Genomic DNA, 16,250 nt, shown 5'->3' with positions numbered 1-16,250 from the left:
TTACAGCTCCCATTACCCACCTGGCCCCCCTGCATTTTTTTTTAGACTGCAACTCCCATCACTTCAGCCAGCACAACAGTGGAAAGCTAGGGGTGATGGGGCTTGTGGTCCAAAATATATTGATGGCACAAGATTGATGAAGGCCATCTTTACAGTATTGCTGAAATGACTAATCTGCGGAGCTATTCTCCTTTTCCAAATCGCATATCAGTTTTTGTTATTTGTAGTCTCTGCTTATCTGTAGGTAGGAGGAAAAGTGGGGACTTTAGTGAGGGTGAAGACTAAAAGCTACAGAGCTTTTGCAAGCAGGAGAGAACTTAGATTTTAAATGATGGTTATTTTCATTTCTTCAACAGGACCTATGTGCATGTCAGTTGAATTCTATATATTGCACACATGGTCTTGGGAATGAAGAATGTGGCCCCATAACTTCTGGCACATTTCAAATTCCATGCATACAAATAATATTTCCTGGTGTTAAAAAAGTCATCTCCATTTCTGTTCATTGTTACAAAAGACTTGATGCTCATTTGAAATATCCTGAGGTCATTTCAATTCGTCATCTCATTATAGATTTCCCTGCTGGGAATAAAGCACATTTGAGAACAATAATACATTACCAGATAGGAAGAGTTATTACCTGTTTTTTTCTTGCAGTTTTCCTATCTCGCTGGTCTGATCTGAAATCTGCCTTTCTAGTTTGATAGTTGAAATTGAATGCGCCTGAAGCTGAAGCTCAAGCCTTGTTGTCTGATTCAGTACCTACATTTTGAGAAATGCAATTTTGGATCATATTTGAGATAATTCAGAATAATTTTCAAATTAATCCCGTCCTAAAATACCTAGACTATCATCACTATTTACCTGAATGAAAGGAAAGCTAAAACCTCTTGAAGGTTTGATAAAATGTAAGTGACATTTACTTATGTCGTATGTTTGCGGAAGACAAGTTGCAATATATGTGGGCCGTATCAGTCTTGTGTGTCGTGACCTGAGCTGTTCCCAGTTTTATGAATGACCAAAGGCATCCACAGTTGTAGCCTCCTGGATGTGACAGCCATTTTGTGGATGTGGTGGTGATTTTCTAAGTTGCCACACTGACTGGAGTCACTTCTGTGTCACTGTGGGTGTACCTGCAGATAGGGTTTGTTTTTCTTTTTTTATTAATCCTTCCATGGTTCCAGGTCAGTATGATATCCGCTGCTTATTCTTGAAGTCTCAAGAACAACATCTGTTTTTAAGAATGAGGCAGCAAAATTGTCACATGGACTGTTGCTTAGCATTCCATTCTGCTGCATGCTCCTCATTGTGTTTTAAAATAACTCTTTTAATTCATCAGAATTTGGCTTCAGTTGGCAGGAGGAATTTATTACTCACATCCTTCATGTTGAATGGTCATTGAGGACATGTTTTCACACTTAAGGGTATTTCCAAAATGTAGCAGAGGAATTCATTCATTAATTAGAAGATATTACACACACACATAAACACACACAATGCCCTTTATCATATCAAGTTCCAAGGTAACAGACAACACAAAATATTAAGAAAAGAGAAGATGAAACTTCAAAACATACCAAAACTTGCACAATTAATTCACTAAAGTCTATTAAAATGTCTCAGAAAATCAAAATGGTTTTGCCTGGTCCCTAAATTAAAGCCATGTTGGTGCCAGTGATCTTCTTGCAAGGACATTCCATCACTGAGGATACACTGCCAAGGAAACCCTCTTCCTTAGTAATAATATTTGTCCCTCTTAAATAATAATATTTGTCCCTCTTAAAGAGCAGCAACAGGTTGAAATGAAACACACACACACGCTCCTGAAATTTGGGCCCCATACCATTTTGAATTTTAAAGTAGGAACCAACTCCTTGAATTGGGCCCCGAAATAAACTGACAGCCAGTTCTGTTAAAACTGCTGTGATATGGGTAAATTAGGCCGCACTAGTCAATATTCCGGCAGTCTATGCTAACTGAGGCTCCTGAAGCTTCTGAGAACTGTCTTCAAGAGCAGCTCCACAAATAACACATTGTAGTAACCCATTTGGGAGATAACCAGAGCGTGGATCACTGTGGCCAGAACTAGCGTCTTTGAAAGAGTAGTTCTTTATGTAATCCCCTTACATTGTTAATTAAACCCAGTACAAACCCAGTCACCAGCACAAATATTCATCTTCTAGGCTAATGCTGACTATAAAAGCATTCTTCAGACATATAAGTTTGCAGTAGTATGACATTACACATGGTTTGAAACTGATTCACATGACTTTTCGGAAGCAATCAAACAAATGTTTCATTGACTCTGCTACTCACACTTTTGACCTTGGACCACTTTGGACATGAAAAATGGAATAAAGCGGGGATGATTTAGTATTGTTCTGAAGTAGAGATTTAAGTGTTTCCGTCTTTATAGGAAGCAACATTACAGTGCAACTATGGTAGTGATCTGAGAGTCATCGTGTAGCAGAACCCTTTCCCTGGTGTACTTAGTTTACCACATATGGTGAACTACTACATTGGAAGAGCTTTTGAAAATATAACCCCACACCGTCAATATGAAATGGTGCATTCCAGAATTTTGTCACCTTGTTTTCGGTCCTGTATAGAATGCTTTTGGGTTTTATACTAACCAATCGCTATGTGCTAGCGCTAGGTTTTCCTCCCCAACCACCCTTCACTTTAGTTTAAAAGTCTGGAAAATAACTGTAACTATACACAAGCTCCACTCGAAAAGCTTACTTAGCTTATTCTAAGAATGTAAGGAGTTCTGAAATGAATTTATTATTTCAAAACATCTATATTGTTTTTTCTGTGAATATAATAGTTTGCGGTTACTCCATAATAACCATATTTTTGGATGAGATCTGACTTGAAATCTAAAATGAAGAGCAATTTTTGTTGTTGTTCCAATCTGAGTATGGGAATGTCTCTGTTCCCCACAATTGATTTGGGACTTGAACAACAACTTGAAAAAAATGTGACAATTTATTTTTCTTTGTAGCTTCCTGTTACTCCCTAACCTTTCTCCCACTCAGTTCAGTCTTTTGATTTATCCTGCAACTAAATTATAACCATTGAAATGCTCAGGCTTATCCAAGTTCCATTGCAGACTATGCCTTGCATAAGGGGTGCATAACTTAGGTCACTCCAAGTTTTTGCAGCCTGAGTGCTGCAAATTGGACTCAGCTCTGAATTTTGATGCTAGTTCGGATCAGAACTTCTCGGTTTCAAACATTACTTTGACCACTGTGCTGGTGAATAGGAATAACAGTAACCTTCTTGAAACACTTTGCAAATTAGAGTGCTATGTAAACAGCAAGCCTCCATCTGCAGTATACTTTTAAAGCAGTATCATACCATGTTAAACAGTCATAGCTTCCCTCAAAGAATTCTAGGTGCTGGGAGCTGCAAGGAGACCAGTTTCCCCTCACAGAACCATAGATCCTTATGGATCCTCATAATTTATATAAGAGTTCCCCTCAACAATTCGTAGGTCTCCCCTGTGTCCTGAAATGTGTTCTATGATTGGTTGGTTGCTTTGTTATTATGTGAAAAACACAAAGATCCACAAAGATTTGTGACTAAGATCAGGTTTTTTGTGGTGCTGTCAAGCGTTGGAGCTAGGATTTATACTGTGCAGTCTACTAGTGTAAGTTTTAATTGACTGATTAGTAGGGCTGGGCGATAATATCGTCCCAAACTGGTTTGAAATCCATATCCTGATATCGGTTTCATAATTTTTGACCTGGCAATATATCGTGAATCATGAAGTTTGTTTGCCTTGCAAAAATCATAATGTTAGAAAAAAAACGTGAAGCCAGCCAATGTCTCTACATAGGTCTATCCTTAGTTCAGACATTGTGATACATCACAATGTTGGAAACCAAATATTGCCCAGCCTGACTTAAAGCATACAATATAGGGCACACGAGTCCTTTGAGTTCAGAGTTAGCTTCAGCTTGAACGACTGGTACTTACATGTGCTTCAACATCTGTTAATTTGCGGGTCTGTTCAGCGGTTTGATTTAGCAGATTTGTGCCTATTTCAATCATGACCGCCGTCTGGTTCTGCACTGCATTCTGCTGGATCTCCACCATTTCTTTTTTCATGTTATCCTGAATGTAGCTTTCGAGCTGCATGTCGGAAGAAGAAGAACGTTTTATGTTCATGTGCTGTTTTGTTTATTTACAAACATGATTCTGGAGAGATTGCTAAGCATTTCTTAAATTACAGATGTTTCCCCTCCGTTTTGTGGGAGTGGGGGCGAAAGAGTTTAACAAGCAAAACAAAATGGGGAAGCCTCTTACAAACCAGAGATCAGCATCTGGAGATGCTTGAGCCAGCTCTGCCATTAGGAACGGGGAGCCAGTCCACTCAGGCAGCCGGTGCTGGTGGGTGCAAGACAACTGCAGGCCCGCACTGTTCCCAAGGCCCCCTTGCACACCCATTGACAGCCTGTTGTTTCAGGTGGATGCTGTCTTGTTACCAGTGATGAGGTAATATGCTGCTACCAGTCCAGTTGAGTCCCATATGTAGAAAGTGGGCCACCATTTTGTCTTTGCCTCAAGCAGCAAAATATATTCGACTGTCCCTGCTAATAGTAACTGCCTGTAGTCAATGTAGAGACAGGGGGGATATGAAAGGAGCATTTCATATGACCCTGGGACTTGTCAGCAGTTAACTAGCCAGGTATTCTAATCCACTCCACCTTCACAATAACCATCCAGTGAAAACTAGTCACTACCCACCCAGAGTTGTAAGCAACAAGCTGGCGTCGAGTGAGAAAGGGAGAAATTTGTTACATTTCCCATCTGTCTCTATGCTCCCATATCTCTGCCTGGTAAACACCACTGTCACTATTTTGTCACAACCTCCCCTTATTGAGAAAATGTTGGACTTTCAATTTGTTGGGGTGCCTTTCTCTTTGATGTTTTTTTGTTTTTTTTATGTGCTTATGCATCAGCCTGAACTAGAGCTTTCCAGAATTCTTTGGTCTCCAGAAATTCAATATCTCAACGGAAGGGGAAACATCTTTAATCTCGTGTGCGTGCACAGATTATGGATGCAAGACAAGCATCATCAATTTAATGAAACAATAAGTAACCTGTGTTTCAGAAGCTTAGGCTATTTTACAGTTAATACATGAGGCAGCAGCTGGTAAAGAATGGTTTGGTCAGGTGCTGGTGCTCAGTGTGGGGATAGAGTTGCAAATGTACATGTATATATTCACCTGTGTGTCGCTGGGAAGAGTACATTGCTCACACACTTTGAGAAGTTTAACTGACTTTTGATATACGGCTGCTTCCACCCATTGTCGCCTCTGGTGGCCCTGTGCTGGTGTTAGCAACAGTGGGAATTTTATTTAGATATCAGAGCCGCTTAGACAAAGGCTTAGGAGTTTAGTCACCTTCCTGAACCAAGAGTTCAAATGTTTAAGAGCATCTTACACTTTCATTGTTAGGGATTAGACAAGAAGTCTGGTATGCTGTAACAATGCTGTTTGCACATTGTTGCTCAACTTTTAGACAAACAAAACATAAAAAGCAAGGGTGAGAAACGACGTCTTCCTTCTAGGGATGCCAAAATAACAACTGTTTCGAAAGGCTCTCCGGGCACGTCGGCATAGTAACTGTTTAGCAGATCTCGCCAACCCCATAGTCCAAGGCTTTAATTAAGCTTTTTATTAAAAAGGAATAAAAATCCTTTTTTGTATTATGGATTAGCAAGTACAGTGACTTTGCTTAGACCTGAAAGTCTCTGAAAACTGATCCCCACACAAACACCATTTTATGATTTCTGAGAGATGTTTTAAGGTCTCTCCTGCCCCCAGCCAAGTTCTCAGCAGCTAGAAGCACTCTCATCTCTCACCATTCAATTCCCAGCTCAAGCTAGTTATTCAGTAAAGTCTCATTCCTAATGGGAAATATTATGCTTAATTGTATCTCCTGACAATATTTGTGGGCCATGACCTTTTCTTCTCTCTTCCTTCCCATGTTGCCATTATCTCCTTTGAGCTCCTCTAAATAGGAAACTGTTCTTTATGTATCGTCTTATTCTAATGCCAGGGTATGCTGCAGTGATGTACAGTAGAAGTTTTTTTGCTATAAATCTCTGAATTGTATGGCTTTTATTTTGATTAAATTGGTTCTTGGGACTTACTCTTAAGCACGCAGCCCATCCTAATAAGTCCTTTTTAGTGCTAAATTCATTTCCCTGGATTCCAGAAGATCATATATAATCACTTTTTCTTCTCTGAAACCCAGATATCGTAGCTGATATCTGGGCTTAATATAGACAGCTAGTTACAACTTTCCATCTGAAGACCCTGCATTTTGTCATTTACTGTTTGTACAAAGCTTAGCAATTGTTCACCACCCCAGTTTTGCTTAATGGTAATTTATTGGCCTGTGGAAGTTGCCTTGTAGACTCAAGAAGGATGAGTCTGTTGTACTTTGTTACTTCCAGGTGAACTGGGAGAGGTGACAGTGACTGAGGGAGTTCATCCCCAATTCAAAAGATTCGCCAGCTATTTTTCTGGGCCTTGCCTAACCTGAGGGAAATAGATGGCGTGGACTTGCGTACTTTATGGTTGTTCAATCAAAACTATGTACTCAGTCTAAACTGCATGTTTCCTTTTATTTCCTTGCAACTGTAAGCGTGCAGTCCCCATTCCCCTGAAAGTGTTGAGATGATGTCTTTAGAGAATTATATGCCACTCACCTTCTCTCAAAAGACATTATCTCGACACTTTCAGGGGAATGAGGACTGGACTGCTTACAGTTGCAAGGAAATAAAAGGAAACATACAGTTTAGATTGAGCACATAGCATTCCTTGAACACCAGTTGGAAGTACATTATTAATCATTTTTAAAATAAGAATGGATTTGCCAGTTCCTGTCTGAAATGAAGACTCTCCTTGAACCTTCTTGTTTACGTCTGTTTCAAAGAACAAGTCAGGCACCAGACTAACAAATGGGTTGTGCTTTTCTTGAGACATTTTAGTTGCTCATCCATGTGATTTATAATGCCACATTGATGAGGAATAACTAAAACCTCGCATTTATGAGGACTAAGTTTTCCATATATATGCATTTTGTGTTCTTGGCAGCAATGATTGTTGTATGCGCAACTCTTCGTTTTTGCCAACTAAGTGCCACCATTTACAGAAAAGTGAATGCTGAAGTACATGATGCAGACGGCTGGTGGGAGGCATCTCACTGGAACAGTCATAAAAATTTAAGCCTGAAAATACTGAGTTACTTGGAGATAATTAGGCTGGAATTTAGAAGGTCCTGGGAATGTGCATTGGAATTCTTGACTTTTCTTTAAACAGCAGATCCTCATACACTCCTTCATGATGCCCAACGGCTTGAGGGGGAAAGCTGCTGTTTGAAAGCCCACTCCCTCGTGTGAAACTAGTTGCCCGTTTCCTCAGATCCCAGCCTGAGAACAAGTATTGAAGGAACTGCTTTAGGTACCCAAGCCTGAGGGTATTTGGTTCCAGGTTGTCTTGGAGGTCAGCCTTTAAAAAGTGGGGGCTTGATTCTGCCTCCTTGATGCACTCTAACATGTCCCTTCTGTGGATTAACAGCAGAAGAGAATTGTGTGAATGTAAGGTCTAGGCAGTGGCGTAGCGTGGGGGGTGCAGGGGGGGCCGGCCGCACCGGGCGCACCATCTGGGGGGCGCGCGCTCGCACTCGCAGCTCTCTGCCCCTACCTGGCTCACTCACTCTCTCTCACTGCAGTGCTGGCTGTGCGAATCCGATCCGAGCCGCTGGGTCGCCGCCCACTGTGGAGGGGTGGGTGCCAGGCGTGCGGTGCGGAGAGAGAGCAAGAGACTATCTGGGGGAGGGACAGTGCAGTGGCAGCCCAGCGCAGCGCTGAGCGCGGGAGAGAACCACACCAGACCAGACCAGGCAGCAGCAAGAAGAAGCTGGCAGCGGCGGCAGGTTAGGGGTTAGGGGGCGCAAATTACTTGCCTTGCCCCGGGTGCTGACAACCCACGCTACGCCGCTGGGTCTAGGGCAGGGGTCAGCAAACTTTTTCAGCAGGGGGCCGGTCCACTGTCCCTCAGACCTTGTGGGGGGCCGGACTATATTTTGGGGGGGAAATGAACGAATTCCTATGCCCCACAAATAACCCAGAGATGCAGTTTAAATAAAAGGACATCTTCTACTCGTGTAAAAACACTCTGATTCCCTGACCATCCACAGGCCACATTTAGAAAGCAATTAGGCCGGATCCAGCCCCCAGGCCTTAGTTTGCCTACCCATGGTCTAGGGTAAATGACAATGGGATGGATCATAGGCAGAGACGGTTTCCTTTCCTGGAAATCCTTTTTGTCCCATTCCATAGCCTTCTCCCTCCACCTCCAGCTATTGTGTTAGCTTCCAGACTTTCACAATGAGCGGTCCAAAGTTGCAACAGAGCTTGCGTTTGAACCCTGATCTCCTTGGTCCTACTGCAGCACCCTAATCATTACAGTAGAGGTGAGAAGTACAAATATTAACCCCACTGAGGGGTGGGACATGGCAGTGGAGAGGAGAAAATGCTGCCAAAAGTCATTTGCTCCCTTCATCCCTGGATTCTGAGCCTGTATCAACTGCTCTTGAAAGTCTTGTGAGTTTTAAAAGCTTCCACTGTGCCACACAAGGATGCAGTTTTGGGGGTTGGGAACACAAGCTCCCTTGGGCATGCAGAAACTTCGAGTAGTTCTTTGGTTCCTAGGCAAAGTTTATTTGCTGTATGTGGCTTTTGGTGCTTCTCCCCCTTTTTATCCTCACAAAACCCTGTAGGCAAGTCAGGCTGAGAGATGGTGACAGGTCACCTGGTGAGCTTCACTGCTGAGGGTTTCCTCAATCCTTATCCGGCATTGCAGTCTTAACTGCTGTACCACGCTGTCACTCTGAAGCTGTATTCCAGTGAAGGCTTGTTCATGAGAAGTACTTTTTGGTGTTTTCATGGAATCAGCTCTGGAGTGACCCAACACCAAAAAGATGGATCTGAGAGGCTAAGTAAACAAATAAACAGACAAACCTGGAACAAAATTACGAAGTGGAGTAGCTGGGCTCACTGCCACCTGCAATCTTATCCCGGGTTTACTGAGTTTTAATATCACCAGATGGGTCCAGAAAAGTATAGCTTTGACAAAGTATATTCCAGAAAGGTCAAAACTACAATACCCATGTACTAATCACTCAGTAACCTTATTGTCCCAGACTAATTTCATGGTGCATGTCTCAAATTCAGTCCTGAGAAACCACATACCAGAACAATTTTGCATAATGTGGAAGAACGTACATGTAGTCTTAGAAAAATCTATGAATTTGCTATAGGTTAGTATGAGTTGTACAAGAACAGCATGCCACAGTAATATGCTTGGTTCAATTAGAGGCTTCCCACTCCCACCCCACAATTTACAGGTCGTATAAAACCAGAGCAGACATATTAAATACATGAGACTTGGATAAACAAATAATAGTAAGGGAAGGTAGAACTACATAGGTGAGTTAAGGTCACTTAAGGTTTCGTTTCTTACTTTTGTCGCCAAAAAAGCACAATTAATGTGCCCACAGCATTTAACTACTGGCCTCTGTTTTCTAATGCAAAGCAGAATGTTAAAGATGTAAAAAGGTTTATTGAAATACAAAAAGCACAGCCCTTCTTTAGGGGCATATCTTAAAAAATATAACACCCCTATTAAAATTACTATGAGACTTAATAGCATTCACATTTCTTTTTTCTTTTTTAATTGCAATTAGCCAGCAACATTATTTTAAAAAAAACACAACATGGTGGTGACAATTTATTATTCTGAAAGTGTTCACAATTGATTAACCGGAGTGGACTTTTTAGAAGCCTTCTTCAGTCTAGGAGGCAGGATTTTTGTACAATAGTATGCATTATCATAATTGTGTGGGTTTTTTATATGTGCAACTTGTTAGTTTACCATTCTGTAATGTTGTTAGTCCAATATTCTAGGGTATTATAAAGTTAATGAGGAGTTCATCATTTTTTTCCAGATTATTCCCCTCTAAAACTGTGTAGTTCAAACTATGTGGACTCCCAATTTTTTATTGGTTGAACCTTCTGTGAAACATTAATAGTATGCCATCATCCTCTTTCAATGGTCTTCTTTTCTTCATAGCATGTTGATCATGCTGTGGGAGTTAGAAAACAATAAAACTAATCTAGAGATTTTTCTGAGGGAAAAATAGGATATTTGGCCATTTCAAGTGGTGTTCTAAAATTACTTACGAAGTGCTGTAAAAAAGAACAGGTTTGTTAATTACCGCATTTTTCGCTCTATAGGACGCACTTTTTCCCTCCTAAAAAGCAAGGGAAAATGTGTGTGTGTCCTATGGAGCGAATGCAAGGGGGAGGCAGGCAGGAAAAGCCCCCAAGAGCCGCACACAAGCTTCGTGCGCTCTTGCGGGCTTTTCCCCAGGAGGGAGAAGGGACTGACTGGCTGCATTAGTCCCTTCTCCTACCTCCCAGAAAAGCCAGGAGAAGCCGCGCAGCCCCTTTAAAGAGCTGGCGGCTTCTGCCGGTTTTGCGGGAGGTGGGGGAATCCCCCCCCACCTCCCAGAAAAGCCAGGAGAAGCCGCGCAGCCCCTTTAAAGAGCGGGCGGCTTCTGCAGGCTCTCCGGGAGGTGGGGGAAGCTGCAGCGGATTCCCTCCTCCCCAGCTCCCTTTGAAGCAGCAAAGTGGGAGGGGAGCAGCTTACACTCGTGTAAGCAGCTCCTCTCCCACTTTCCTGCTTCAAAGCAACCAGGACGAGGGAAGGAAGGGGATCCATGCAGCGGATTCCCTCCTCCTGGGCTCCCTTTGAAGCAGCAAAGTGGGAGGGGAGCCGCTTACACTCGTGTAAGCAGCTCCTCTCCCACTTTCCTGCTTCAAAGCAACCAGGAGGAGGGAAGGAAGGGGATCCATGCAGCGGATTCCCTCCTCCTGGGCTCCCTTTGAAGCAGCAAAGTGGGAGGGGAGCAGCTTACACTCGTGTAAGCAGCTCCTCTCCCACTTTCCTGCTTCAAAGTGGATGGAATCCACTGCAGTTGCGAGCAGAGGATCCATGGCTCCGCTTCCTTCCCTGGAAGCAGGGTGCGGGGGTGCAGGGGAGAAAGAGGGCAGGAAATAGATGCGGGGCAGGAAGACACAACCACACTTTGACCACTGGAATGTCCACCCCAGCCTCCCCAGATTTCCACTGAGACGGCCAGGCTAATCTCGATGGCCATAAGTCAGGCTCAGCATTATTGACTGGACTTAGATAAGCCATGGTTCCCCTTCCTACCCTCCTCTGAGGCTCGATTTAAAGCAGCAAATGGACAGGAGCTGCCCGCTTTGCTGCTTTAAATAGTTTAGTGCAACATTTGATTCAGAATATTTTTTTGTGTGTTTTCCTCCTCTAAAAACTAGGTGCGCCCTATGGTCAGGTGCGCCCTATGGTGCGAAAAATACAGTATATCTTTATATTCCTATCTCAAAAGAGCCCAGAGAACATGGTTCCACTCCTTTTTTTTCGCTTTGCAACAACTTTATGTGGTAGGGCCTGCTGTGAGAGTGAAGTCACATCCGCCCCTTATATTTATAGCACATGGTTTCCCCTAAGAAAACATGAGAACTGTCGTCTACGCCTCATAGAGCTACAATTCCCATTACCCTTAACAAACCACAGTTCCCAAGATTCTTTTGGGAAAGCCCAAATATGCGGTGTGCATGTGACCTGGAAATTTTTCCATGTCTTCACTTTATCAGAAAACAAATGATATCTTCTCACCACCAGCCATCTCCAACTTGTTTTTGTCAAGTCTTCAGTCAGAAGGGCCTTGGCAGATTATATATTCTTGGCAAAGGGCAATGCACAGTCACTAATTTGTAATCTAGCCTTTCGGGTAATCATTGGTCTTGTCTCGGTGTTGGGTTTTTTAAAGTCCGCAAATCCCAGAGAGATACTGTGCAGGAGATACATGGAATAACTTGATTTTCAGAAGGGGCCTTAGCACAGAGGCAGAGCGCATACTGTTCATGCAGACAGTGTCTTCCCCTAATGCTAAAGTCACCCAGTTCTAGGAAGCTGGGCAGCGATGGCATGGGATGAATGATACTGTGGACTTCTTCAGAAGCTTCTGACCTTGAAGGTGGTGTGGAAAAGTGCAGGGTTACTAAGGTAATGTGAGAAGAGTGCCCAGGTTGAGCCCCACTGAAAATCAAAGGGCTTCCTATGTACAGAGTCATAGCTTGGTGATGTGATTTATTTCAAAACGAAGCCTTGCATTTATAGCAAAAGTCTAGTTTAAAAGGAATAGGCCGAGAGGGGCTGCCATTCTCAATGGCCTCGCTTTATGCCCCATTGCAGTGGGGATTCCAGCATTTGCTCGCTGTTATCATATGCATCCAGTCTGATCTACCAGCTGCTTCAACAAGTATATTCTTCAACCTTCTGAATTCTGTTTGAAGTTCATAGGGTGAATTCTTAAACACAGAGGTTCTTGCTTCAGTAGCTTGTTGACTTTGAAAGAGGACACCATGTTTCAGCAACTATCTTTGGCCACGTCCCCATGCAATGTGGAGGGGGGATTCAGCTGCCATTTATTATTTCACGTGAACAGAAAAATATGGTTCTTAGCTTGCTGCTTAACTGTGTTCTCATTTCATATAACGTTTTAAAGTCATTTAATGCCAGTGCTTTATTGACAAGAGTCCCCAGCCCACAAATCGTTTATGATACCCTCTTTAGATACTGGCTTTAGACGGCTGGGGAAGGGCATGGTTTTCCTAAAAGCACTGGAAGCCAGGCTTATGGATTTCATTAAGGGCTTCCCTTTCCCCCTGAAGCAAATGTCACCCTCTATCAGCTTGCCTGTAATCCTTCCGATTCTCTTCTGCAAAGCCTAAGATTAAAAGAATTATACTTTCACAATTCACATTTTTTTTCCACAAGAGCCTGTTATTTATTTTCTGTCTCTTGTTTTCTGTCCTCTTAGTGTTAGATAGATACGTGGATCTATTGACATAGATAGATAGATTCCCAGTAACAAGAATTTAGTCTTGTGAAATTTGCAGCCTAACAAGTACATAACTCCAGGCTGGAAGAGAGTCAATTTAAAACTGGTTTGCTGCCCTTTATAGTTCGGGCAGGAAGTCCCTGTAGACCTCTGTTGTTTGTCAAGAAAAAACAATCCTCTTGAGAATGCAGATGGGAATGCTTGAGAAGCCTACAGTATTAATTTTATATACAGCCTGCTGAGAGCGTCTCTGTCAGTCCAGACCTCCAGCTAAGCTTGCCTCTCTTATCTCCTTTTCCTGTCAACAAACGAAAAAGGTGAAAGTAACTAAATGAAAACTAGCTAGACAGACATTGGGATAGATTGGAAATGCTCAGGGCAACAACCACATGTGTGTGGCATGTATATAAGCACAGACATATACCTTCCAGAAAGTTTAAGTGATAAGTCTTACAACAGTAAACAAAGATGGAAACCAAAACGCTAGAGAGGGGATCGTCTTAATGAAAACCATTTGTGTGCTAAATTGAAAGGAAAGCTACCGTCTTTGAAGCCATATGTCTCAACTATGTTTGATTGGTTATTTGAAAATTCTTCTTTGCGATGGTATTCTGTGATTCCGAAGGCTAGAAAAGTGTAACTTGGACTTGCTATTTATTGGTTCTTGAAAGCACCCATTGACCTTAGAGTTTGTTTTGGCAGTACTTGTATGCATTATGAAATTGTGGATCTACCCATACATACACTTTCTCTCTGCATAGTAGACGTCACTACTCAGTATGAAAAATTCCTGGGGACGCTTAAGTAGGGAATAAGCCCCACTGGACAGAAGAGATTTACTTTTGAAGTTGAACAAACAATCCTCATCTTCACCAAAGGCCTTTCTCTGACTACACTCCGTACCTTCAGAGGTCAAACAGGTGGTCTGTGGTTAGACCCAGACTGTGGAATCCTCTCTGTCAGCAAGTTTGCTGTGTGTTTTGTCTGCCATCTTTGATGCACCAGTCAAAATCCATCCTATCATGGGTTTATTGTTGATTTTTTATTTGTTTATTTATTGTTATTTTACATTATTTTATCAGTTGTTTTAACTGCTGGCTCTGCAGTTTTGTTCATTTAAATTTATTGTTCCAGGGTTTGTTTCTTACTTTATTTAGTTATTTCATAAAATTTATACACCGCTTGAATGTTAAACAAAAACCTCAAGACTGTGTGCAAAAATATAAAAATAAAACAATAAAATCATTAATAAGGAGAATTAACAACAATTACTGGAGACTTTCGAGAACATTAGATGCAGAACAGGGTATGGTACAGTATCTGTGTGAAAAATCATGACCTTTTAATCATTTCACAGCATTCCAAACATTTGCAATATTTCTTTAAGGTTCTGCCTTTGGAACAAAACGTGTGTGAGAATTAGGCAGTTCCTAACATGCAATATGCCAGACACAGCATATCACATTTCCGTATGTTGTGCCCACAACGGCTTCTCCAGTTTGCAAACATGCCCACGAAGTTTAGCAGCTCCTGTTTTCAAGCATCCATTTCACTGTGGTTACACAAGCTCTTAATGGAATGCCTAGTAAGAAAATCCTGGGAGCTAGCTGAAGTCTGTTAATGCCTGAATATAGGATGAATTCCTTGGTTTGGATACTAATATGCCATAATCCATAATAATTTTCCTCGTATCAAAGAGTAGCTTGGTATATGTTTCACTTTTTCCTGCTGTTGGAATGAACACTGTACTTTTTACAGCATTTGCTTTTTCTTAAATTACTCATATAACTGAACCAGTTTGGGTATTAGCGTTGTGCCAAAAAATATTATCCTGCATTTTTTGACATTTCTCCATCAGTTAATGCGGGAGGGAGAACGTATTTGAAAATTAGCAACAGTGAGAGCAAAATGTCAGTGCAATTCTCCAGGGAGGGATGTAAGCTTTCTGTTGTGCCTGTGTTACTTTTGAGGTGCCTAAGGGATGTTTAAGGCACGTGGGTGGTGCTATGGTCTAAACCACAGAGCCTAGGGCTTGCCGATCGGAAGGTCGGCAGTTTGAATCCCCGCGACTGGGTGAGCGTCCTTTGCTCGGTCCCAGCTCCTGCCCACCTAGCAGTTTGAAAGCATGTCAAGTTCAAGTAGATAAATAGGTACTGCTCTGGTAGGAAGGTAAATGGTGTTTCCGTGCACTGCTCTGGTTTGCCAGAAGCGGCTTAGTCATGCTGGCCACATGACCCGGAAAAACTGTCTGCGGACAAATGCCGGCTCCCTCGGCCTATAGAGCAAGATGAGCGTGCAACCCCAGAGTCATCCGCGACTGGACCTAACGGTTAGGGGTACCTTTGTTGTTGTTTAGTCGTGTCCGGCTCTTCGTGACCCCATGGACCAGAGCACGCCAGGCACTCCTGTCTTCCACCGCCTCCCGCAGTTTGGTCAGGCTCATGTTTGTAGCTTCGAGAACACTGTCCAACCATCTCATCCTCTGTCGTCCCCTTCTCCTTGTGCCCTCCATCTTTCCCAACATCAGGGTCTTTTCTAGGGAGTCTTCTCTTCTCATGAGGTGGCCAAAGTATTGGAGCCTCAGCTTCACGATTTGTCCTTCCAGTGAGCACTCAGGGCTGATTTCCTTCAGAATGGAGAGGTTTGATCTTCTTGCAGTCCATGGGACTCTCAAGAGTCTCCTCCAGCACCATAATTCAAAAGCATCAATTCTTCGGCGATCAGCCTTCTTTATGGTCCAGCTCTCACTTCCATACATCACTACTGGGAAAACCATAGCTTTAACTATACGGACCTTTGTTGGCAAGGTGATGTCTCTGCTTTTTAAGATGCTGTCTAGGTTTGCCATCGCCTTTCTCCCAAGGAGCAGGCGTCTTTTAATTTCATGACTACTGTCACCATCTGCAGTGATCATGGAGCCCAAAAAAGTAAAATCTCTCACTGCCTCCATTTCTTCCCCTTCTATTTGCCAGGAGGTGATGGGCCCAGTGGCCATGATCTTCGTTTTTTTGATGTTGAGCTTCAGACCATATTTTGCGCTCTCCTCTTTCACCCTCATTAAAAGGTTCTTTAATTCCTCCTCACTTTCTGCCATCAAGGTTGTGTCATCTGCATATCTGAGGTTGTTGATATTTCTTCCGGCAATCTTAATTCCGGCTTGGGATTCATCCAGTCCAGCCTTTCGCATGATGAATTCTGCATATAAGTTAAATAAGCAGGGAGACAATATACAGCCTTGT

The 16,250-nt window shown here is 42.6% G+C and overlaps 2 protein-coding genes across 2 annotated transcripts in view; one reads left to right on the top strand and one right to left on the bottom strand.

Annotated features, from left to right (window-relative positions):
• MCPH1 (microcephalin 1) overlaps nt 1–16,250 on the top strand; it is a 116,107-nt gene that overhangs the window by 47,104 nt on the left and 52,753 nt on the right. The window lies entirely within an intron of this gene.
• ANGPT2 (angiopoietin 2) overlaps nt 1–16,250 on the bottom strand; it is a 49,360-nt gene that overhangs the window by 18,163 nt on the left and 14,947 nt on the right. The window contains exons 2-3 of the mRNA XM_080999200.1: nt 3,982–4,137; nt 641–762 (exon numbers count right to left, since the gene is read on the bottom strand). Coding sequence (XP_080855326.1) covers nt 641–762; nt 3,982–4,137 — 278 coding nt within the window. The remainder of the gene's footprint in view (nt 1–640; nt 763–3,981; nt 4,138–16,250) is intronic.

The sequence above is a fragment of the Podarcis pityusensis genome (assembly GCF_964106645.2).
Source record: "Podarcis pityusensis genome assembly, chromosome: 3".
In the NCBI taxonomy this organism is placed as follows: Eukaryota; Metazoa; Chordata; class Lepidosauria; order Squamata; family Lacertidae; genus Podarcis; species Podarcis pityusensis.
The sequence above is the reverse complement of the archived record's forward strand: the minus strand, read 5'-3'. Positions and strand labels throughout refer to the sequence as shown.